This window comes from Eupeodes corollae, chromosome 3 (assembly GCF_945859685.1).
Source record: "Eupeodes corollae chromosome 3, idEupCoro1.1, whole genome shotgun sequence".
NCBI classification, from domain to species: domain Eukaryota; kingdom Metazoa; phylum Arthropoda; class Insecta; order Diptera; family Syrphidae; genus Eupeodes; species Eupeodes corollae.
Window position 1 is genome coordinate 23,846,371 of NC_079149.1, and position 25,580 is coordinate 23,871,950.

Here is a 25,580-nt window from a genome sequence, read left to right on the forward strand (position 1 = left end):
ATTTTGCCGTCAATCATAGTAAGTAAGAAAACTGGTTTGACTAAGATATGAAAACTGTCCTGATTTATCTCAATATAGAGTTAATTGATGTTGAATTGAATCTACTTCACGTTTGATCAATTCTTTTGCAAAACTTAATATAATAGGCTTACAATACCTTGTTGATGATGGGGCTGGGTTTTGCCAAAGTACTATTTTGGTTTCTTCTTTCAAACAAAACATTTGAATGGGCACCATAGATACACTGAACAGATTTTCATCGAAATGATCAAAAAATCAAATGGGGTGGCGCAACAGTCCGTTGTGAACCAGGGCCTAGTGACTTACAACTCTCAACCATTCCTGTGTGCGAGTACTGTTGTCATCGAAATGATCGCGTGATGAAAATTTTTACTTGTATAACTTTTGCTGAGCACCATCACAACCTCATTTAATTTATCAGGGATATTTCTTTAAAACCTGTTTTAAAATCATCAAAAGAATTTAACACGTCTTTTTGAGCTAAACATATACGCTTAACACTATGATTTAACAAACTTTGTAAGCCACATTCAGCAGAAAATTTGCTTACAGTTTTGCTATCGGGGTAACACTTTGTTTTAGCCTCTTTAATTTTGTGATAAGAGGGTAATAAATGTGGAATGTTTTATTTATTTTCTGGCGTATTATTTCATATTGGTGAGTAGATAGCTATGAGTCTGTCATCATTGCTAACGCTTCATCTACAGACATTAAAATGCAGCCTGAAGTAGTAGTTTCCAGTGCTTTTCTTACAATTGAAACTTATTAACGATTAAAAATAGTAATACAAATTTACTTAAATTTAATAATAAACAAACTTCTTTTTGGGGAATATGTTGGCAATTGCTTTATTGCGATAGCAGTATTTCTTTTTCCTGTTCTTCTAAGGTTTAGTTCATTCGCAATTGAAATTTCTGTAGAGCTAAACGAATCTAATAGGTTTTGTACATTTCTCTTTTTGCTTCTTTCACAGCATTTATCAAAGCTTTTTGTGGGAGTGTTAGGGTTTCATACAACCTCGAACAATTAGTACTTTCGAAGTGAACTCATTGGCGACCAGTTTTGGCCATCCTTTCGTCAAACCTCAAGCATAACTTTTTTAAGGTAGTCTTTATTGACTTGATTGCGTCCTCAGGAAACATATTATTACTAAAGAAGCCCATAAAAAAAGAAAATACTGCATCAAAGAGCTTAATTTTGATCTTTTAAATCCAAACATCATAAATTTGTTTCTTCGTAATTTTGGCACCCATTTTAAAAAAATTGAAAATTTAGTATGGGTTTCGCACCTGTGCGCAAAAATTTAAAACACTTTTTGGTAACCAACATACATGGCTTTACAAAAAATAGAGTCTTCAACTTGAACAACACTTGAAAAGAAAAATTTCCGCAGTGCAATTTCTCTAAGAAAATGTTTGGGTGTGTTAAAATTAAATATCATATTTTATTATAAGGGAACTCATATTTATTTTAAATAAACAAAAACAGCATTTTAAATTAGTATTCAAAACAAGGAAACTAAAAACTCAAACTTTTCATGTCTCACAAATAATCAGACACATTGCATTTAGTATTTTGTGGCGTATCCTTTTGATTTAATTACAGCCTTAAGGCGTCGAGGCATTGAAGAAACCAGTTTTGAACAAACTTCAGGGGGTATTTTTGTCCATTCTTCTTGAAGACCCGCAAACCAGCTTTGAACAAACTTCAGGGGGTATTTTTGTCCAGTGTTTTTGAAGACCCGTCTTTAGCTCCTGAATATTTCGAAATTCTTTTGAGCGACTCGATTTCCCAATCCATCCCAAAAATGTTCGATTGCATTAATGTCAGGAGACTGCAGGCGTTTTAAGCACTTTGGGACAATTATACAACAACCACGACCTTGCTGTGTAAGATGTATGCTTGGGGTCGTTGTCCCGGTTGAAGATGAAATTGTCTCTTATTCCAAGCTTACTGACACTTGGCACCAAATGTTGCTGTAAAATATTGATTTTTGATCCACTTTACCTTTCACAAAGTGTAAGTTTCCAACACCAGAACTCGACATACATCCCCATACCATGACCGACCCACCGCCATGTTTCACAGTTGCCGTGTATGTTTATGAGAGAATTCTTCATTTGCTTTTCTCCATACATTCTCCAAACATTCGTCCGTCTGATCCTTTCAAGTTAAATTTGCTTTCATCCGTGAACAAAACCTATTTTATGATGTTATAATGTGCATCCGTACGAAAACAATACAAATTTAAGAAATGTTACCTTATTCCTGAATGACGTATCCTTAGTTAAATGTTCCCTAGGAATTTTTAAGCCTTTCTTTTTAATTTTTTTCATTAATGAATGAATTTTTTCGAGTGGCCATTCAGCCTCATTCCTGGTCTCCTTTAAAAACACCTTTAGAGATTTCGAGGATAAGCAAGGATTTGCCTTCACTTGCCGAACAAGTAGCTTTTCTTCGTACATATCCAACTTTTTTCCTTGTCCTCTTCTGCTAACATTAAAGATCCTACCTTCATTTTTGAAACGTGAAATTATGTCCTGAACTGTTGAATGGCTCCGTTGGACAATTTTGGCAATTTCTTGAACTGATTTTCCATCCTATGCGTTTAACAAATGTTCGTATTTCAACAGACGTCTATTTTCCTTTCGGGGCCATTTTTAAGTTTTGCGGAAAACTTAAAAAAAAAACAAACTGAATATGAATCGCAATAAAACATTTCCATCCCATCATTTGACGGGAATAGTACTGTTACTCAGCCCTCTACAGTGCATCAGTAGCAAGTGTCCGATTATGTGTTTGAGACGGAAAATTAGAGATGTTGATAATGGAAAATTGATCATATGTTTAATATATGAGACATTTTTTTTGTTTCTTGGGCTTTGATGTTGACCACTAAAACCACCTCTTCATCACGACCAATCTTGAAGGATCCACTTCCGATTTTTCTTTCTCAACTTTGTACAATCACTTTGGGGGAAGTTTAAACTTACTTTCCCATGTTTTTTTTAGCCCATAAGCTCATGAGGCTTGGTACTTCTTAATCTCCGAACATGGTTTATTATATTCAAGACGGACTCTATTTCAGAATTAGTATGACTTTGCAGTCTCTGGTTGTGCGATACAGCGTATTTTTTAACAACTTCTGTAACCATTTCTATTTGTAAGTCACGATGTAGATCGGTATTTCTAATTTACCAAGGAGCATTAACTATTCTACGAAGGACTTTGTTTTGGAATTTTTGGATGATTTCAGTATTTGTTTTCTTTGTACAGCCTCATAATTGGATTCCATAGGTCCAAACAGGCTTTAGTACTTGATTATAAAGCATTATTTTGTTTTGTACATTTTTCTATATTTCAAGTTTAGTTCTTCTCTTTTCTTTTTGATGTGCTCTTTCCACTTCAGCTTTGCATCCAAAGTCATTCGGAGGTATTTGGCCGTATTGGTGTAAGGTACAGCTTGATTATTAATGATTATTGGAATATTGGTTATCTTTTTATTTGTAAAGTTTATATGTGAAGATTTTGTTTCCTTGAGTTTGATACGTCATTTTTCGGTCCAAGCTCTCACTGTGTCGACGGCATTTTGTAGTTTTACTGCTGCCTTAGAGACACATTTTCGGGTACTAAAATTGTGGTATCATCTGCAAAAGTAGCCATTATGGTGTGATTACCAACTGGATTATCCCTTGTGTATAGTAAATAGAGGGTAGGACCTAGGACACTTCCTTGTAGTACACCGGATTCTATTTTCTTCAATTCAGAGTATTCTTGATCGTTCCTTACTCTAAACAATCGGTCTGAGATGTAGGATTTTAATATTTCAAAGTACTGCCTGGAAAGTTTCCTTTGCAGTTTGTACTCAAGTCCCTCATGCCAAACCTTGTCAAAAGCTTGAGCAACATCTAAGAAAATAGCTGAACATAATTGTTTTTCTTCTAATGCCTTTTCTATTACATCCGATATTCTATGAACTTGGTATTTCGTGGAATGTTTATTTCTAAAGCCAAACTGATAGTTTGGGATTAACCTTCTTTCTTCTATGATTTTGCTAAGTCTCTTCAGAAGCAGTTTTTTAAAAACTTTTGCCATATTTGGTAAAAGCGATATTGGTCTGTAAGCCGTTACTTCTGTTAGTGGTTTACCTTGCTTTGGTATGACAATTGCTTCAGCAATTTTCCAATGGTGTGGGACATAAGGCATGCATTTATTACATATTGGAGTTTTATGAAGGCTTTAATTGGCATTTCTTTTATAACCGAACAGTAATTAGATAGTAACCTGGTGATTTTTATTTGGTAGTTGATGTAAACACAAGTAAGTCTTACAATTGGTATTTCACTTTCATCTATCTTATTAACAAATTGTAAGCTTTTTTCAGCCGCGTTTGATGAGTATGGCTTAAAAACATTCGCAAGATGTTCAGCGAAAAGGTTAGCTTTTTCTTTCGGGTTACCGATCCATTTCCCATCTTGAGATTTCAAGGGCGAGTTTTGTAACTGCGGTCTTTTCAGGTGCTTGGCTACTTTCCATAGCGAAAAAATCGGTTGAAGCATCAGTCGTTAAATTCCTTTGGAATGTACTGAGTGAATCATTTTTGAATTTGTAAATTTGTTTTTTATACAGTTTAACGTTGTTTTATCATCTGGAAATATGGTATTTTGCCATTTTCTTCGAGCTCTTCTTTTCTCTATTATCAACTCTCTTATCTCTAAAGGATATTTTATTTCATTTTGTCTTCTATTAGAAAATGTTGGAGTACTTTCTTCAGCTGCCTGTTGCACATCAGCAATAAATTGTTCCACTTCATTGCTCGATTGTATCCATGGGAGATCTTAAATTTATAAAACTTAAAAGCCTTTCTGTAAAATCGTTTCAGTTTGTTTTCTTATTTACAAGCTTTCGATTACTTTTTTCTAGTACTTTCGATTTACTTAGTGATAGAATCACTGGAGTATGATCTGATGACAGGTCATAATTACCTTCGACACTAATGTGATTTTGTTTGATTACTTTAGCTACGAAAAAGTCAATAACGCCTGGTATTTTGTTTGTATCGGAAGGCCAGTAAATTGGCGACTTGGAGGGATAGAATTAGCAATTGTATTTACGGCCTACTTGGAAAAATCTTTTGCCTTAGATCTGTATAGTCATCTTCTGTCGGGGAGCGCCTTGGTGGGCGGTATATAGCTGCTATCTTAAACTCTTTCTTTTTCATACCAATACTAATAGTTGTTACTTACATATTTTCACTAGTAAACTTGGTTAATTCATAATGTTTTAAGCTTTCTTTTATAAGAATCGCCCATCCACCTCTTGTCTTGTCAGCTGAATAGATGTATGAGAACATTAAAAACATTACCGCAAACTATATTTTTCGGTTGCAAAACAACGTTTCTAGGTATGAATAAAAGAAAGAAAAGAAGAAAATAGACCCAAATTTCGTTCTGTTTTTAACTAAAAAATTGAAATGGTTTTGTTTGTTTTTACGTGCGGCTTGGCCTTTACTAAGTAATATTTTACTTATTTTTTTTCTAAAGTTTTTAATTCGGTAAGGAAGTGTTTTTTTTATTTTTTTTTATTAAATACGAGTACATAACAACCTTAAATTCGTTGTTTTTCTTTTATCGCATAGAAATAAAAAATGGGTAAAAGAAAGTCTAACATCGGAAGAAAATCCCTAGGCACGAAAAGAATGCGTTCTCATCGTCGCAATGAGCAACCATTGAAAAGGGAGGAAAGATTAAAGAAACAACGAGCATATGCCACACGAACTCGCCGTGGTTGTCTTCCAGCAACAACATCAATTAATAATATAGCAAGTATTAACATTTCAAATATAAATCAGTTTCTGGGTAATCGAGGAGCTTTTAATTATGTATCCCAATTTCCATACTTAAACAACAACAAAATAGACATTGTTAAAATGGATATTACTTGCAATTTATGTAAAGCTAAAAAATGGGCTAAGGAATGTAAAACCATGTGTTGTAATAATGTAAACAAAGTCTTTTTTTTCAAGTGTGAAATCTAATTAGATACTGTACGTATATACATATAAACTAAAATTAATATTCTTGTAGAAAATATGCTCAGTCCCATTGAGAAATGTTTTCCTATGCTAATACTAATATTTAAAAAATGTTCGTGGTTACAATTTGCGAAGCAACGCGAGCACGGGTCGCTTAGTAATATCTATTATTTATATTTTTTAATAGATTGTATTTAATATTTAGTTAAAAAATCCTAATCTTAATTTAATTAGATTTGGCCTGTTTATATTTATAAGACTTCTGCAATCAGTGGTGCTAGCACGTAACTTGATACAACCGAGGTTAGTCGATACAATCGAGCATTGGCAGCACACCTTTTGAGTGACCTTATTTCGCCAGATTCGGCAGCACACAAACTTCAAATTACCGTTTGAAGCAAAAGATTTCACTCGACAGAAATTATTTATCGTCGGGAGTGATTTTTGTGTTAGGAAAATGGTAAAACAAAATAATATGTCAATAAATAAAAAACAGACTGATATTTTACCAATTTTTTGAGTTCTCACGTTGATTTAGAGAGGGGAACTCCTAAAACTGTCCAAGGGAGGAAAAATATGAGTACCATCAACGCAGCCCAGTGTTCCCGGTAGTTTAAATTTCTTATAATATAATAATACTCCTTGCTGTCTCCAAATCTAGAGCTATCAAATTTAATTCGTTGCGGATAATACTTATTTTCCAGGAGACTCAACGTTCGGCAAAAGAACTTGGAAACTGTTGTCTGTGAAATACTTAGCAACACATTTGTTCCAACATTGGTTTGGCAACTCCCACTGACTAGGAGATTTAATGTTGCACAAAGCTGTAGACCTTTGAAGATCTAACGAGCTGAGTATCTTGTGAAAACATTCATTGATGACTCTAAATTGCTGCACAAAGCTAAAGAAAAATTGTGTTACAAATGTTATACATGATCTTTCTTTTCTTTTTGAATATTTACTCATTTTTACTAAATTCGAATGGGTTCAATGTGGTCCCCTTCAAATTAGTCCCCCAGATTTCTTCCAATCTTCGAAGGACTCTTGATTTTCACTTTTTGATATGTCCTTGAGCATTCTCAGCGATTCGGCCTTTATTTCTTCAATCGAGGAAAAACGCTGTCCTTTCATGGGTCTCTTGAACATTGGAAAAAGGAAAAAGTCACACGGAGCAATATCTGGTGAATATGGAGGTTGGGGCATGACTAAGGTATTGTTTTTGGCCAACAAATTACGAACAAGCAACGACGAGTGAGCAAATTCGTTATCATGGTGCAAAAGCCATGAATTGTTTTTCCATAAATCTGATCGTTTTTTCCGGATTGCTTCACGCAAACGTCGCATAACTTCAAGGCAATACTCCTTATTAACCGTACAACCTTGTGGTAAGAACTCTTCATGCACTATGCCATTATAATCGAAGAAAACAGTAAGCAAAACCTTCACATTTGATCGAACTTACGTTCTTTTTTCGCTCTTGGTCACGTTGGATGCTTCCAAGTGGACGATTGTGCTTAGGATTCGACATTATAAAAACCGTACACCCATGTTTCATCACCAGTTATGACCCTTTCAATCAAACTTGGATCGTCGTTGACGTTATTTAACAGCTCCTGTGCTCAATTGAATAGTTCTCAATGAGATCTAGTTTCAGTAATTGCAAACACCATTTAAAAACATACATTTTGTTCCTTCAAAAACAGAGCTAACATAAGAATCAGAATTTTTACGAATCCCGAAAAAATATCATGAAATCCGTTCGTAATGCAAAATTGTATGAGATTTTCCACTACGAACGGATTTCATGATACAGTTTTTCGGGATTCGTAAAAATTTCTGATTACGATGGAATTCATGATAGGGCTAAATATACTTGGAGTCATTTTTCTGCTGAAAACGTGGTCCAAGTAGTTTGTATATTTAGAATTTTAGAGTATGTGAAAATTTACGACCTTTTCAAAATAATAAAATAAAAATTAGACACCCCTCACTCAAGGGAAGTAATCCCTAAGTATATTGCTGTGTCCTTCAAGTTTGAACATTGGTTCTATGAGATTGATTTTTTTTAATACTTTAATTTACATGCCTCCTTCACGTCTGAAAGGCATTTTAGAAAAATGGATCTTCTTCCCGTTTTTGTGGCAATTTCACCTTTTAAGTGCATTAAGGCTAGAATCCTGCAGGATACGAAGAAAGATTCTAGATTTGTCTGTAAAAATCTAGCTGCAGGTTTTAAATGCCATAACAAAAATGAGGTCTAGACTAATTTTAAATGGATATCTTCTAGCTTTATGGTTGTTTTCCACTTAATTTCGGTCTCACTCTCACTATTTCTCTATTGGCGTGTTTCTTTTTTAGTTCAAAGCATTGCTCGAACTGTCAAAAAAATAATTGTGTTTCTTTTTGAGCTCTGGTCGTTCAGAGCTTCAAATTCGTGTTTCTTTTTTAGTTCAGAACATGTTCAGAGCGCGCTCTGTGAGCTCAGAATAAAATAACAGAGTAAACGGAGTCAAATGCTGAACACAAACAATTTGATGTTTGAAAGACGGGAAATTAAAAAAAAATCATCGGCAAAACAATAAAAATGGTGCAAGAGGCTGGTCGAAGGAAATATAATCTAGAAAAAACTAATTGCATATAATATACTCTGCACAGAACCCTACTCTACTTCGCTCAGACTCTGCTCAGACTACGTAGCCTCTTTTTTATCGACTAACTAGACGGAGATTATTCTTCCAGTGTTTCTTAAGTGAAATCGAAGCAGTTAGAGTCAAAAGAAAGAAATGTTCCATTTATTTTGGATGATCCTTAAAACCTTTGTGTTAGCAACATAAAAGCTGTTTCCTAAATGTTTCTACCAAATAGACAAACAAATGACAAGTAAAGGGTGAAAGTTTTATAGCACATCAAGTCGTGAATATTTTTAAACCCTTTTCAAAAAATGTATGTTTTTCCAATTTTCGTTGAATGTTAAGCACCTACTTAACAAAGTAACACTATCAGCGCTATAATAAAAGTCTGGTTCAGGTATCGTTAAACAAGAAAGAACTCTGAGCCGGCTTTGTTTACTTTGTCATTCCTCCCATTAAGAGATCTTTTCAGCACAGTCGTTGTTTTCCACGTTCCCAGTGAGTTCCTATTCTGCCCACCATGGTTCATTTTTTTGTCTTCTTCCTTAAATACTTAATTTTAAAATTTCCGGTAAAACTTTGCTTTTAAATGCGTTTCATATTTACGTTCTTCATATTTCAAATTATTGTCTACTTCAACAATTTTTTTCTTGTTTCGTTCTTTTTCTTATTAAAAATCTATTTTTTTTTTTTTTGCAGGAGTATCAGGATATGATCCAGACCTTTCGAGTGGTCGATCTACATAAAGTTCTACAATTTCTTAGTCTATCAGTTGCGGGCAGAAAACACGAACTCCAACAAAGAGTTCTTGATTTATTAAAGACAAATTTTGAACTTGTTTCAACAAAACTTCGTGAAATCTACAGGTAAAAACTTAAAATTCAAACAATTTTCCACATTCAAATCATTCTAACTCTTGGGTATTTTATTTCTTTCTTAAATAGAACTGATTACTATTCTGATCGAAACGTTCAATACGGACCACCAGATCCTAAAAGAATGTTTTCGCATATGCAAATGCCCACAGTACAATCAACGGCAGACGTTCGTTCTGCTATGGTTAGTGTTGGCAATGTAGGCAATGCCGGTGTTGGTCAAAATCCCGGCAACGGAGCAGGAGCAGTTCCTGCCAATATGGGTGTTCCATTTCAACATAATATTGGCGCATCAATGCCCATACATCCAGATGTGCGTCTTAAAAAGCTTGCATTCTACGATGTACTCGCCACTCTAATCAAACCCTCATCTCTATTGCCGCGATCCAATCAACGCATCCAAGAATTACCTTTCTACTTCACATTGACTCCACAGCAAGCAACTGAAATTGCAACAAACCGTGACATTCGCAATGGCTCAAAAGTGGAACATTCCATTCAAGTTCAATTGAGGTTCTGCTTGTTGGAGACTTCGTGCGAACAAGAGGATTGTTTCCCGTCAAATGTTATTGTCAAAGTTAATAATAAACTTTGTCCTTTACCAGTAAGTTATTGATACATTTTAAATCACGAGTTGAAGGGGGGGACTAAATAAGTTGTATTTCCGTACCTTAGAATCCCATTCCAACAAACAGACCAAATGTGGAACCAAAGAGACCACCTCGCCCGGTCAATGTTACATCAAATGTTAAACTATCACCCACCGTTACAAACACAATTACGGTTCAATGGTGTCCAGATTTTTCACGAGGCTATTGTATTGCTGCGTATTTAGTTAAAAAATTAACATCATCACAATTATTGCATCGTATGAAGACTAAAGGTATCAAACCTGCCGACTACACTAGAGGGTTAAGTAAGTTAATAAATCTTTGTTATATATTTTTTTTTTAATTTCTAATCAAAAATTTAATTTGCAGTCAAAGAGAAGCTAACAGAAGATGCTGACTGTGAAATTGCCACAACAATGCTTAAAGTTTCATTAAATTGCCCACTGGGCAAAATGAAAATGTCCATACCATGTCGGGCATCAACTTGTTCTCATTTACAATGTTTCGATGCTAATTTGTATTTACAAATGAATGAACGTAAACCAACGTGGAATTGTCCGGTTTGTGACAAACCTGCTATTTATGATCATTTAGTTATTGATGGGTAATGAAATTTTATTTCTATTATTTAAAAAAAACTCGAATCATCTAAATTTTGTTATTGTTTGTGTCTTTTGATTTAGATACTTCCAAGAAGTTCTTGCCTCATCATTATTGGGATCAGAAGATACAGAAATTCAACTACACAAAGATGGATCTTGGAGTACACATAATTTAAGAAATGAAACACAATTAATTGATACTCCATCTAAGCCTGTTGAGAAAGTTGAACTTATCTCAGATGATATTGGTAAGTTTTATTTAAAAAAAAAAACAATCATGAATTCCCTAAAATGTTATCAAAGATGAATTGCCCTCATTGAGCTTCAGCTAAGTTTTTACCTACTTACTAAAGGTAGCTCTAATGTCCTGTGTGAACTAGGGCCTTACCCAACAAACTTCTCCATCAAGTTGCGCATTCCAAGTTAGGTGAGATCACTTTCACTTTCACCGCAATCTACCTCTACTGAATCTTGGTCGTGGATTCACAATTTTCTAGGCCGGAGCAGTGATGAACCAGCGTTCCAGGCATTGGACTCCTTCAGACTAAATCTACATCTCTGTATAGTTTGTTGTTCCATCCTTTTCTCCACTCCAACGATCTTTTATCCGCTTTTGTCATCAAGAACGGGGTTGATGAGGGTTTTTAATAGCGACACTTTGGTTGATCGAGACAGGGCTGTAATACTCAATTCCAAAGAACCAGCGGTTAGCAAGAGTAATCCTTCGTTTGAAGAAGTGTTAAGTTATTATTATCTATCATTACCTGTGTTATTTGACTTTTATCTGAAACATATTCAAGCTTACCAACAACGAATATGTGACTCATTATTTAAACAATTTGTAGTATAAAACAAGTTTTCAAAATCATGACTTCTTGATTGAGTTTTAACCACTAAAAGATCGTTCTCAAATGATTAAAAGTCAATTCTTCTTTTGAGTGTTCCTATTCTTGAATGATCTTTGAAATCTAATTTTTGTACATCATTTTTATAGAATGTACGTATATATATCTATTTGATGGTTCTATTAATTTAGAATAATGATTTATTATAAACCCCCTATAAAGTAAGAGGGTTTTTCAAAAATTCCGACCGACTGAAATGAATCATTGTCGACCGGGGGCTTTAATATAATGGGTGTCAGCATCAATGTCCTCACTAGACGTTCATTGGACATTATGCTCCCCAGGACAAGGAAGGACGATTAAATTCCCGTTAGCTTTTCTTATAGATAAATTTGCACAAAGTAAATGTGAATTATATAATTTTAGAAAAAAATAATGCACCTATAGGGACGACTGAAGCACCCTTCGAATTGAAAATGAAAAACTTTTGATAGGGGTTCGATCCGGTTTTATATTTTTAATTTGCATTCTCTATATTCTTTCTTATGCACCCCTTTTTTTTTTTTTGCAAAGTACCAAGTTCGTAGGGAGCAATAGTCAACTTCTTGCTCTCATAATGAGATCCTGTTTCATATTGTACCATAGAAAATATACATATGATTACAGAGATACAAATTAACACATATGGCAGAAAAATATGAATGTGGTGGTCATATCGTCGGAATTTAAGTGTAAATGTTATGATTTAATAACAACTACCAAAACATCTTAACTTGACTGTGAAATTGTTGTTGATAGCTTCTTGCTAAAGCTACCAACTTTCTTCATAAACGCTCTTTCAATCGCGTGCTGGAATCCTTCAGCAAGTCTATCCATCTAACCTAAGATCGCCAGCCATGGTGTTATAGACAATAGAAAGCAAATCGTCGTATTATAAAATACGAAACGAGTTCGAATAATATTTTGACGATTTCCAAATAACGAACAGTTGATTTTCAGGCGTTTTTTGTGTTAATTTAACACATACATTTATCGCTCCAGCAAGCTGTTTTTCAAACTTTCGATGACACTGAGTCATAATTGCATTTGCATGGATGCTTGTCAATAATGTACCAAAATATCTCATTCTTTAGCTTTCAAATCTTTGCGGGCTTATTTTCGTACGCCTATTCAATCAAATAACCCCAAAGAAAGAAGTCCAACAGTGTCAAATCACATGATCTTGGCGGCCAATTGACAACGCCACCACGTGAAATAATATGGCCATTGAATTTGTCGAGCAAAAGAGGCATTGTTTCGTTAGCTCTGTGACAAATGGCACCGTCTCCTATTGAAACAAAATATATCGTCCACATCCATATCATCCAATTCGAGCTATATGAAAATTCTTTATCATCTCACGGTAGCGAACACCATTTCCAGTAATTGCCGGACCGACCTAATTTTGGAAAAAATACGGCCCATGAATAAACACCACCAAAAACTTACTCTTTGTGGATGCATTGATTTTCGACAATTACTTTTGGATTATACTGCGCCCAAATGTGGGAATTCTGTTTATTGACGAATCCACTAAGGTGTGAAAATGTATCTCATCACTAAAGATGATTTTCTTCTGACCATTGACCACGCTTGAGATTGTCAAGAGGCTTTAGTCCTTGAGTCAATTGCACCTTGTTTCTTCAGCACACATTTGGACGATTAAATTGACCGAAAAAATGACGGAGTGCTCGACATTTATTAAACTTAAATTATATCTGTTTAAGGCCCGTTTGCTGATACAACTCATAACTATTTAAGTTCAACATAAGTTAAAAAGTTCTGCTTAATGGCACAGAATTGAAAGTTTGACATAAATTAACCTAAGTGAAACTTATTTTATGGGGAAGAAATGGTAGGGCATATCACCTTAAGTCTGACTTAGGAGATTATGTTGTGTGATGACATTTCAGTAAATTGTTGTCCCAAAAAACTAGTCCTTTGTTCAAACTAAAATCAAGTAATGAAAAAGAATTTTGAATTGGCCGATTTGCTGGAAGATGATGTGGAGGTTCTTGAATTGATTGAAGTTGGTTTCCTCCGTCAGGTTTACGATAGAAATGAGGACTTTTTTAGTTTTGATGAATGAAAAGATGACTATCCATGTATTATAACAATTCGAGAAGGATCTAAAACGGCCTTATAACAGGTCTGATACATGACCGAATGGTAATTAAAATTCGATGTTATTCTCTCCCAAGCTGTTTCTTTTTGCTTCCGCGTAATTCCATCTGTTTTTTTTTTGTTCAACTATTGTTTTTTCTTAATAAGCACATTCTAAAAGTGTTCGCTTTTCTTTCTATTAGTGTCAGGAAAATACACATCTGTGATTAGTGAAATCACGGAGCTTTGAAGAAAGTTAGCAGCTAGGCCACGAGTTGTGGACTAGGAGTTAACCAAAGTAAAACTGAACTGTTGCTCCTTACCACCAAAACTAAAGTACCGCCCTCACGCTACCTCGACTCAACGGTCAAATCCTATCATTGTCTTCCAGTGCAAAATATTTGGGAGTTATACTCGACCCTTAACTAAACTGGAAACTAAATATTGAAGAACGGGTTAAGAAGGCTTGCGTTGCCTTCTAAGCCTGCAGCAAAACTTTCGGCAAAAAGTGGGGACTTCAGTCGAACATGATTTTATGGACGTACACAGCCGTAGTGCGCCCTATCTTAACATATGTTTCGATTGTGTGGTGGCCTGCTCTTAGCAAAGCCTATAATATTGATAAGCTAAAGAAGGTTCAGAGAACAGCTTGCGTGGGCACCAAAGGGGCTATGCGTACTTGGCCAACGGACGCGTTAAACGTTATTTTGGATCTTCTACCAATCGAACTTTTTATTAAATACATAGTTTCCTGCAGCGCTATTAGGCTGAAGGAATCAAACAGCTGGTTGTCAAAACCTTATGGTCACAGCAACACAACGAAATTGATTCCCTTAGATATTATCTCGGTAGACACTGACTGCTGCACTCCTGCTTTGAGCCTTAGTAAGGGTTTTTAGGTTATTTTCCCATCCAGAGAAGATTGGGAGGATCACATCGTGTCGATAGGTTCCGACACAACCATCTTTACTGACGGCTCAAAGATGGAGTGCGGAGTTGGTTCTGGGATCTTTTCTGAGTCCGTAAATGTAGCCAAATCCTTTAGGCTTCCTGACTTTGCTAGCGTTTTTCAGGCATGTAAAATACTTAAACAAAAGCCCAAACGAAAAACCAAAATACAGACAGTCAGGCAGCTGTCAAAGCCATTAACTCGGCCACATCCTCATCTAAATTGGTCCAGCAATGTCGCGATGAGCTTGCGAGCCTGAATATTAACCTCGGTGTCACCCTGATCTGGGTTCCGGGCCATAGTGGTATCGTGTTAAATAATTGGGCTGACGAACTAGCCAGGCAAGGATCGGCTCTTCATAGCTCACTTGCGGAAATGGTTAATATTCCTCTTGGTGCTATGAAGGGTAAATCTTTTCTATCTACCAAACTGAATCAAACAGAAGGTGGAGCAATTTACCCAAATGCATTATATCTAGGAAGATATGGCCCACCTATAACAAAACCCGTACAAACGATCTTCTATGCAGGCCAAGGGAAGACATAGTCAGGATTGTTGCGGTTTGTACCGGACATTGGCCTATAGAATTTCATGCAGAGAAGTTGGGTATCTCTTACAACACCTTTTGCCGTAGTTGTAGTGACCAAAGAGAAAGTGAAACAATAATCCATTTCCTCTGCAAATGCCCTGCTTTGGCAAACACTAGAATGAAATACTTTTGAAAAGCATTCTTTCACGAACTTGATGAGCTATCTGAGACAAAGATTAGAGACCTAATCATTTTTCTCAATGCGACAAAATGGCTATAACATAATCGCTATGAAGCTTCTCTACAAATATGTCCCTTTCAATCACAGGTCAAACGAGTTTTGGTATCAAAAGGGGGACTACAGCGCTAATTGGATCTCAGGCTAGGTTGCCTTGAGATCGCTATTTCTACCTACCTACCTTACTATGTAGGTTTCATGTTTTTATTGGATTTGGACAGGTGGCTGCCAATATGAACCACATTGTAACAAAACCACTCTTTGATCAGACGACTTAAATGTTTCGCTGGAAGATATATTTTTAAGCTATTTCATTGTTGTATGATAAAATTGAATTTTCTTTAAAACCATCTTGTTCCATAGTATAATCGTTTATCATATTATTGATATGTGTCGTTTCCAATGTCTTCATTTTTTTAATTAATTACGTTTGTACAAAATTTATTGATATGAATTGCGTAGTTATCAGCTCCTCTGTTTTAATCGAAATAACGACCAACGGGAGGCGGGTAGCAGCTAGATTACCTTAATTTGCACAAATATTATTTTTAGTTTACTTTAGGGAAGAGAGAAAACCTTATTAAAACAAAATTGTTTTTTTTTTTTTTGTTGCAGAATTAATTACAGATGACGTCAAGCCATTAACAAAGGTGCCTCCACCACCAGTGATTTCCAATGAACCAACATCAACTACAAACAGTGAAACTGTAAGTTACTTAAATTCTGTACTTATTATTTTCTCTAGTAACAAAAATTACAAGTACTCGCATTTTTATTAAACTGATTTTTTAACTTTTAATAAAGGTGGATCTTACATTAAGCGATTCAGATGACGATATGCCATTGGCTAAAAGAAAGACATCTGCAGCCAAAAATGCAACAACTTCATCTGCCGTTTCAACAAGTAATGGACAAAGATCAGCAACAGTACAATCCAGTCAGTCATCCAAAGGCGGTACGTCTTATAAAAATGCGTATTGAGTGTTTTATATTTTTTTCAATTATTATTTTATAAATCAATTAATTATTATTATTTTTTTTTGTATTTATTTAAGTTTGCATCTTATTTTTTTTTTTTAATTTTATTATTTCATAATATTTCCATAGATAGTTTTGTAGTTTAGTTTTATTTTAGATAATAATTATAATTTAGTTGCAATTAGTTTTTAGTTAAAGCCCAAGAATTTTATAATTTTTTTTTTTCAAATGAAAAATAGTTAAGATGAAAAAAAAAAGAAGAAAATCAGAGATTAACTTTTAAGGTTTATTTTATGCCCCACCGCGCGCCGATACGCCCAACCTTCATATTCTTCAACGAAATTTTTAAAATGTGACATTTGAATTGATCATAGGAATTTTCTAATGAGTATCATGTTTTCACTTTCTCGTTCATTTTACATAGACATTTAATTCATAATTCACATAGGATTCATTTTACTTACTTTTTATTGTGTCCAAAAAAAAATGAGTCACTTCATTCAAACAATTCTTTTTTATTTGTTTCAAGTTTTATAGGAGAACAGAATTGAAAGAATAGAATGGTATGAACAAATTAATACCTACTCTGAAATTGTTCTATTCTGTTGTGCTTGAAAGCAACTTTTTAGCAGTCCTTGAATTGAAACTTTATAGAATGGCATTCTGTACCACACTCATCGTTTGCTTAAGGGACAACGTGCTTTTATGTTAATAGAATGTCGCCCCTAGCCTTTCTATTCTATTCCTCATTTCATTCCTGCAGCTGTTGACCAATAGAGATTAATCTTATAAATTCTAACTATTTTGAATATTTGTTTTTTAGTTAGTCATGACAAACACCTTAATACATTTCTGGGCCAAGTTTTATGGTTAAGTATACATGCGGAAAGGTTTTTAAAAAGTTTTCTCACAAAATCACAGAACTTAATGAGTTATGTCCCGCCCATATCGTATAAAGTAAAACGGAGTTTTAGATAAAGCTAAAGAGCGAAGTTCAAAACGACTTTAACATGACAACCAACTATCACCTAAGTCGCGTCTACCCCAGGTCTAACATTAACCACACACTAAAATAAATAAAAATGCTTCAGTCTATTAAACGTTAATATTTTGAATTCCGATTAGAAGAGTTAACTGCAGCAGAACTAAGATTTCAATCACGATATTATGGTATCGATTGATCGAAAGATTGAATTTAAATGGAATCAAATTGACGATAATAGAAAATTTCAACTAAGCAAAATACGCAGCATAAAAACGCAGAAAAATGAAACAGTAAAACCAATAAAAGAAACAATCGCATATTACTCAAAATAAGTACAAACAAATTACATCACAAACATTCTCTGACAGTGTCATCGAATCTGAATACCATCGCAATCAGGAACTTCTACGAATACCGAAAAAAAAAAAACATTAAACAGTATGTTCGAAGTCTTTTCGAGTTCCGTAAGTTTCCGATTGCGATGGAATTCGTTATAGGCCTGTATATTTAATTTGATCATTGAATTGAATTTGGAATATAAAGAAGGTGGAAATCCTTCAGTAGAACAATTATGTTTCGAATTATGAAATCAAAAATAAGCTGTTCACTGAAAACGTTTAAAATTAACTAAAAGAAAAGTTGTGGTTTAAATAAAGAATTGTTAGTAGTAAAAAAATCTATTAAATCTATTAAAATAAATATTACAAATTTGACTCTCTTAAGCGTTTCCTAAATCTCGAAACAAAAATTTTCAATGATGAAAACCAATAATAGCTATAATTGACCCAATAACAGCTAAAATACACAATTATATGGTAAGCAACTTTTTCAAATTGGTTGTAACCGGAACGTGATGGTAGTGCGTAGGTTTCTACCCCTGCCTGTGCTACTTAAAATTTTCTAAACGGGTACTGGCTCTTGCGAGATATTAACAAATTCTCTTGAAGTAATTCTTGTCATGAAAAGTTCGGCATAACAATTGTATGACCCCTCCATCCCTTGCATTAAGGAATGGTTTTGTAAGTCACTACGAGGGGCGTTCAATATATTCTCGGTATCGATGCGAATTAAATTGTTTTTATTTTTCAATATAATCTCCCCTAACATCAAATCCTCTTATTGAGATAAGCTTTTTAAAACCCTCAACAAAATAAATTTCTGCTTTGCCAGCTTGAGTTCTTCATCATCCGAAAATCTTTTTGCACGAAGACATTTTTTCAAATCCGAAAACAGGAAATAATCACTAGGGGAAAGACTGGACTATAGGGTGGGTGTTGGATTTCTTCGAGAGCACAATCTCGCGCAGCAGCCTTGGAAACGTGCGCCTTGTAAACAGGAGCGTTGTGTGTGAGCGAGTTTACCCCGTCTTTTGTTTTTGATTTCCTCCCGCCAGACAGAGTGACTTTCAACTTCTTCGGTGGTCTGTTCCTTTTTTATGCCACTGCTGGGCTCATGTTTGCTTTCAGGGTCATAGCGGTGAATACATAACAATGTCCGCGTTCTTTCTACACATCTTCAAAAGCTCTCTACAACATGCGATTCTCACTTGTTTCTGAGGTGCTGCTGTGAGCATTCGTGGCCCCACCCACCTTGCACTGACCTTTGAAGAATGGTGTGAAAGGTACCAGTTGAAAAATTGGTGATCTCTGCAATCATCTTCACCTTTATTCGGATATCCTCAAGAACAAGTTTTTCGACTTCTTTGATGCTTTCTTTCGGACAAGCAGTAGCTTGAGTGCCGGACCGGGGGTCGCCTTCAATGCTCTTTGCCTTTCTTGAATGCGCTTGACTACTTCTGCACAGTTGATAATAAAGGTGTGGAACCCAGGTAAACAGCCACCATCTCTTCATGAATAGTTTTTTGACATTTTCCTTGCTAAGGGAGAAATTTAATTACAGCGCGATGCTCAATTTTCACCATCATCGCCTCAGTTGCCATTATGATTCTGTTTAACCAGAGACATGCATGCACTAAATTAATGGTATTACTTGATAAATAAGTCAATTTATATATATATAACCACAGCTTCACCCTGATACCAAAAATATATTGAACGGCTCTCGTTTATTTATTTTAAACCTTTTCAAATAAAAATCAGAAAATAAATATAGTCATTTATTAAGTACCGCTGGAAGCTATCATGATTTATATTGTTAATAATATATGACTAAGCATACATATGTAAGTGCTTTCAAATACCAGAAGTAAACTTTTGTTTGTCATTTCTCTAACAATTTTTTGAAATAATTTAAAGGCTTCGAAAAATCAATTGGCCTGCATACGGAATGTGATTAAAAAGAAAGGTGACTTTTTATTTTTATAAAAAAATATTCATTTATTTATCCAAAATCCATGTTATCCCCTTCAAAATAATCACTCTCTGATACAATACACCTGTGCCAGCGCTTTTTTTAGTCGTCAAAACACTTATGAAATTAACTTTTGGGTATTGTCTTGAGCTCCTTCAGCGATGCATTGTTAATCTCCTCAATCGTGGCAAATCTTCGTCCTTTAATGGGACTTTTCGATTTCGGGAAGAGAAAAAAAAGTCGTAGGGGGCCAAGTCTGGCGAATACGGTGGCTGAGGCATGATGGAAGTACTGTTTTTGGTCTAAAAAGTACTCACTTATAACAACTTGTGCACAGATGCATTATCATGGTGTAAAATCCATGAATTTTCTTTTCACATTTCCAGCCGTTTTTTTCATATTGGTTCACGCAAACGCCGCATAACTTCAAGATAATACTCCTTGTTAACCGTACGCCCTTGTGGTAGAAATTCTTGATGCACAGTGCCATGGTAATCAAAGAAAACTGTGAGCACAACCTTCACATTTGAACTACCTGGGAGTGCCTTTTTTTGGTATTGGGCTCATCAATGGGGATGATTGGGTTTTTAAAACCCTTTTCAGCAGAGGATCATCATTGATGTTGTTCAACATGTCAACAATCAAAGAAAACTGTGTTCAACATGTCATGGGCAATGTTCATGCGGTGCTGCTTGTGATCACAATTAATCAATTTCGGAACGAATTTATTTTCAACAAGAAAAAATCGCCCAGTACGCAAACACAAGTCTAACCTTTATGCCTCTTACATAAAACAACACATGCTATATAGTCAAAACTGTGGACATATGATCGTGAGAAGTATGGCAACACACAAAAAAAACAACATTCAAATTAGAGTGTAAAAAACCCACGAACTTCAAAAATTCACCTAACTTTTAGATCACACCTCGTATAGAATTGGCAGATTCTCAGAGAACCAAAGACGGTGAACCTTACACTTCCTGATGATGTATTATAGACAGTTTTTTGGGGCAGCAAGAAAGATCCACTCCCGTCGAATATTTCCCTCGGCTAGATTTGTTCCCCTTTATATCCATTTTCAAGTTCTTCCACTGTACAAAAAAAAATCACTGTAAATTTAATCAAAAATAAATTCAAAATTATTTCAGTCTAAGCAGTCGATCTGATTTTTAATCATTATTTACTTTTTAAATACATTTTCGGCACAAAATTTAAAAATTTTCTTCGAATTTTCTTTTCTTATACCACTACAAAAAATGAATACTTTTGGAAATTTCTTCAAGGCCCTTATTATAATTTCAACGGGAATGTTTATGCATCTAAATTGCATCAGTATAATTGATCTAAAGGAAACAAATCTGCCTGCTCTAAAACCGAATAATGCCTCCAAGGTATTTGTATTTTCAATGCTATGCATGTTTTCAAAATTACGAACAATTTGGTGGCCACAAAGTCTCAAAGAACCAACAAAATTATTTTCGTTCTTCATCGATTTGAGTCTATCACTCTTTGGAACAGATTTCTTACTTCGACACGTATGGATTCCAATGATGTGGTTTTTGGATTTCATATGTTTATTGGCTGGACAATATATTTTGGTTGGAAATGAACAATTTTTATCAAGAAATTTGCCTATTTTATCGAAATGGATTAAAAATGATGGTTTTTATTTTGCTCGATTTACATTGGCTGTAATTGCTTTTATCTCTATGATTCAAGTTACTGGGATTGGTGAAGTTTTGAAAAATTATATTTCCAAATACCAAATGATGACAATGCCAACAACAACGACGATGACGAGAGCCACATTAAATTCGATGGGAAATTTTAATTTAAATGAATATAATAAATTAGGTGAGGATACTTATGGTGATGACGAAGAAGAAAGAAAACAAGAAAATTCGAATAAACGGAAGAGGCGAAGTTATCCAAAGAGAATTAAATCAACCAGAAGAAAAGTTGTACTCAATCCTCAAGCAATAAACAATGAGTATTATTGTTGAAATATAAAAGAAGACAAATTCCATACAGAAAGTTATTATTTTTTAAAATTTTATTTGAATTGAGAAGAAATAAAATTTACATATTTTTTAAATTCGATTTAAATTTCTTTTTTATTCTTTTATTCTTGAGCCATTTTTGGGAACAAAATCAGGGTTGGAATCGGCTAAGGTGATAGTTGACTATCACTAGTAAAACTGTTCGTAAATAACTATTACATTTTTGTTGTGACAGCTTTTTAGGTATCAATTTGATTATCACCTTACGCGGATCAAATTGGATCATTTTGACTCTCATTTATCAACAATTACTTTAGCCGATTCAACCCCAGGAAAATCTGAATAATTGGGCCTTTCATTTTTGAAACCATTTTTCAAACTTAAGTGGCCTGTTGGAGCTATTATTGGTTTAATCATTCTAACCAACATTTCAAATATTGAAAATTTTTATGATTGAAAACAATGTTCCTGATTAAAATCAAAATTTTTATGTTAAAAGCTAAACTGGATTTATTTTGATATCAAACACCAAGTTTTAAGTTCAAAACAATAATTTCAATGATGGAAACTTATGGTAGCCCATAACTGGCAACTTACTTCCTTCTTTGAAGTACTTACAATAAGTTTTGTTCTTGATAGCAATAAAAAAGGGAACATGTAAAACCTAGACTGTTAAAAGTTGCTCAGAAATTCTTTGCACAACCTTTTATATAGGAATAAGCAGTCGATGTGTTTGCATTTCCAACAGGGAGTGTGTTTTTGTTTTTCGGTTAAACTGTTCCAGTGGGTTATGGCCTTACTTATGTGGTCTTAATAATCATGCTTCATGCTAATTTTTGGGAATCGTTGAATGTTCTGCTGTAGGAATTAGCGACTTGATATGAAATATCAAAAATCTGGCAGTTTTTTTTGCTAAGACTTTGTTGGGGTGAGTTGTTGAAAATAGGTATACAAAAAATCTCCAGATCATAGAAATATAACTGCCAGAAGTCTCTATTTCAACTTTTAACACCTGCCAGACGCTCCCAAAAGTGCTGTTAGAATCAAAAATGTGGTACTTATGCCAAAGAATTGAAAAGAAAACTCTAGATTAAATTGTTAGTGCCAGAATTGTACAGCCTACCCCCTACCTCGGGATTGTCTTTGCAGACTCAGTGTCGGAGCTTATCGTCCATTCGCCAGTCCATAAACAAGCTATCTAAGTAGTTGATATTTGACACTTTTGAATAAGTCAGTGTCTCTCTCCAGCCCTTTCAGTTTGGGGTTATAACCACCCTTCTAATTGCGTTCATCTAATTTGCCTTCTACGACGTTCTTATCATATCTTGACAGTTCCAACTTTATGGGTACAGATTTAACTTTTCTTGGGTCGTAGATGGGTTTTTGGGGGCTATCTCGAATAAAATATTCCCTAGGAATGTTTCCAATATATAAAATTCAGGATACCTGCCTTTACCGGAGCAAAGGTTGAGAAAGTAGTTGTCAAAACGACTATTAACGGAATGATAATCAACTATCACCATAGTCAGTAAAAATCCCATGATTCCACTTTAGAGTTTAGAAGCAAAAAAACGACACAAATTAAAGATTTGAAAAAGTAACTCCAATTCGCGTCAATTGAAATTTTTAAACAAATATGTATAAGATCAGAATAGGACTTATTTGGATTTTCTAAAAGCTCAAGTTAAGCATATGGAAAACAAAAGCTAAATCTCCTGAGACTCAATTCCCTGATATCAATAAATTCTATGGCATATTTTCGACATTTATTTATCTTTGATTTTTTGTTTATTAATCTAAAATAAGAACTTTGTTGTTTTAAGAGTTGAATTTGATTTTCTTCAAACGTTTCTTTTTTGTTTTGCGTATATTTCTTAAATGTCAAATTGTAGGGGATTTAAACTAAAAGGCAGTTAGGAATTGGTAGTGGACGTATTACTAAGCTAAAGTGTATATTTCTGTCACAGGTCACGTGTACTGTGTGTTTCGTTTCATAGTTGAAATTAAAGTATTAAAAATTGTGTCAAAATGTCTCGTTAACTTAGTTTCATGTCCCTAGATATATTGAGGCTACAACTATCACAAAGAGTTTGCTAACAAGTTGTTTTTTTTTTTCTTATTTCATTCCCCTCGAATAGCGGAGAGCTTCAAACTATTGAGATCGTTTTTAAATAAAAAATGATTTACTTGCACTTCAGCTCTGGTAACAGAATTAAAAAAAAAATAGAACAACAAATTAAATATGTTGGTAAATTTTTTAAAGACACAAACTTTCATTGTTTTCCATTCAAAAACTAATTAAAAAACAAAACAAGAGAAAAGTAAAGGTGCCAATTATATTTCAATTGCCAAAAAAATGCTATTTTGAGTTTTTATGCATTTTATGTAAATTTAATAAGATTTTTAATACAAAATTTTCATAAAATCTAAACCAATGAATTTGCTGTGATTGGAATTTTGATAGAAAATTAAATGCAGAAGAATTCTGAATACGATGAAGATTCCATGGTGAAGATTAAATGATTATTTTGTAATTAAAAATTTAAATTCCATGTTTAATGTCTTGTGTCTATTTGCCTATTGGTCTCATGTCCCCCCAAATAATGTCTTCGTGAAAATATCTGTTTTGTATTTCTCTTTATAACTAAGAAAATAATTTCATATATTTTTGTTTTCAATAAAGAATCTCTATTTTTTATATTCTGAAACCTCCTCTCTTCTCGCAGTGGCTTATCGTCGTGTCATGGTTAATTTTCAAAAAATTCAAGTTAGACTCAGTTTGCTTGAACAATCCATTGGTATGCTTGAAAATGCTAAAAAACAACGAACAAATTTGTTGTCATAAATAATTTAAAATTTTATTACATTAATGTAGAACATTATTTGTTTCTGTTTTGTTTATATTTTTCCATTTTTAAAAATCTTATCATTTTGTTAATTTCTTCTAAATTTTGTTGAGAATGTTATTTTCTTAATGTTTTTTTTTTCTTCTTAATTCTTATAAATTATTCGCATGTAATGAGTTTATTAAAATAAGCTTAACATTTATAAAAAATAAACAAATTTCCTCTTATCATCGACTCTTTAATTTGCTGAATTAAACAAACAAACCAAACTAAAAACAAAAAACCATAAAATAACAACTTTAGTGGATAATAATAAAGTGGAAGAATGTGAAGAGGGTGTACAATTCATGGAGCATGATTCAGCTAGTAATAATTAGTATTAATTTAATATTATAACAAACTAAGTAAAATCCTTCTTCTTCTTTATCCTCTCTCTCTCTCTATCTCTCTTTAAATATCTATAAATATTTAGTTGTTTTAGACAAGAAAAGAGCAACATAAATAAGCATTTTATTTTTAAGTTAAAAAACAAAAAAAAAAGAACAGAAGTGCGTTAAAGGGATGAGAAAAATTTAATTTTATTTAAACATGTAAACAAAGAAAACAATTTTATTTTATTTTTAAGAAAAACTTGTGTATTTTACATAAATCCCGAAGAAAGAAAAAAAAAACTCAAATCTCATTCGAAATATTTAACTTACATGCAAATTAGATCAATTGTTTATTGTTTTTTTCCTTTGAAATTATTTATTATACCATAATGTTCCTCAAAAAATAACAAAAATAGATTAAAAAAAAACAACAAACCTGTAAATAGTTCATCATTTTTGTTCCATAAAACTTAATAATTTTTATTTTTTTCATAATTATTAAATATTATTATTTAAGGCATAAACTGTAATGAAATCATTTCTGTAACTGCATATACAAGTATTGAAGAAAGAAAATGAAGATTTTGTGTGTAAAAGAAACTTGTAATGCA

At 33.8% G+C, this 25,580-nt stretch overlaps 1 protein-coding gene and 1 non-coding gene across 6 annotated transcripts in view; one reads left to right on the forward strand and one right to left on the reverse strand.

Annotated features, from left to right (window-relative positions):
- Window positions 1–25,580, forward strand: part of LOC129948823 (E3 SUMO-protein ligase PIAS2) — a 62,703-nt gene that overhangs the window by 16,017 nt on the left and 21,106 nt on the right. For all 5 annotated transcript variants that reach the window (XM_056059893.1, XM_056059892.1, XM_056059894.1 and 2 more), the window contains 7 exons: window positions 9,385–9,551; window positions 9,630–10,164; window positions 10,236–10,476; window positions 10,541–10,775; window positions 10,855–11,021; window positions 16,092–16,183; window positions 16,281–16,431. In XM_056059893.1, coding sequence (XP_055915868.1) covers window positions 9,385–9,551; window positions 9,630–10,164; window positions 10,236–10,476; window positions 10,541–10,775; window positions 10,855–11,021; window positions 16,092–16,183; window positions 16,281–16,431 — 1,588 coding nt within the window. The remainder of the gene's footprint in view (window positions 1–9,384; window positions 9,552–9,629; window positions 10,165–10,235; window positions 10,477–10,540; window positions 10,776–10,854; window positions 11,022–16,091; window positions 16,184–16,280; window positions 16,432–25,580) is intronic.
- Window positions 11,849–11,974, reverse strand: LOC129953016 (U4atac minor spliceosomal RNA). The gene has a single exon (XR_008782446.1). It is a non-coding gene; the product is annotated as a U4atac minor spliceosomal RNA (small nuclear RNA).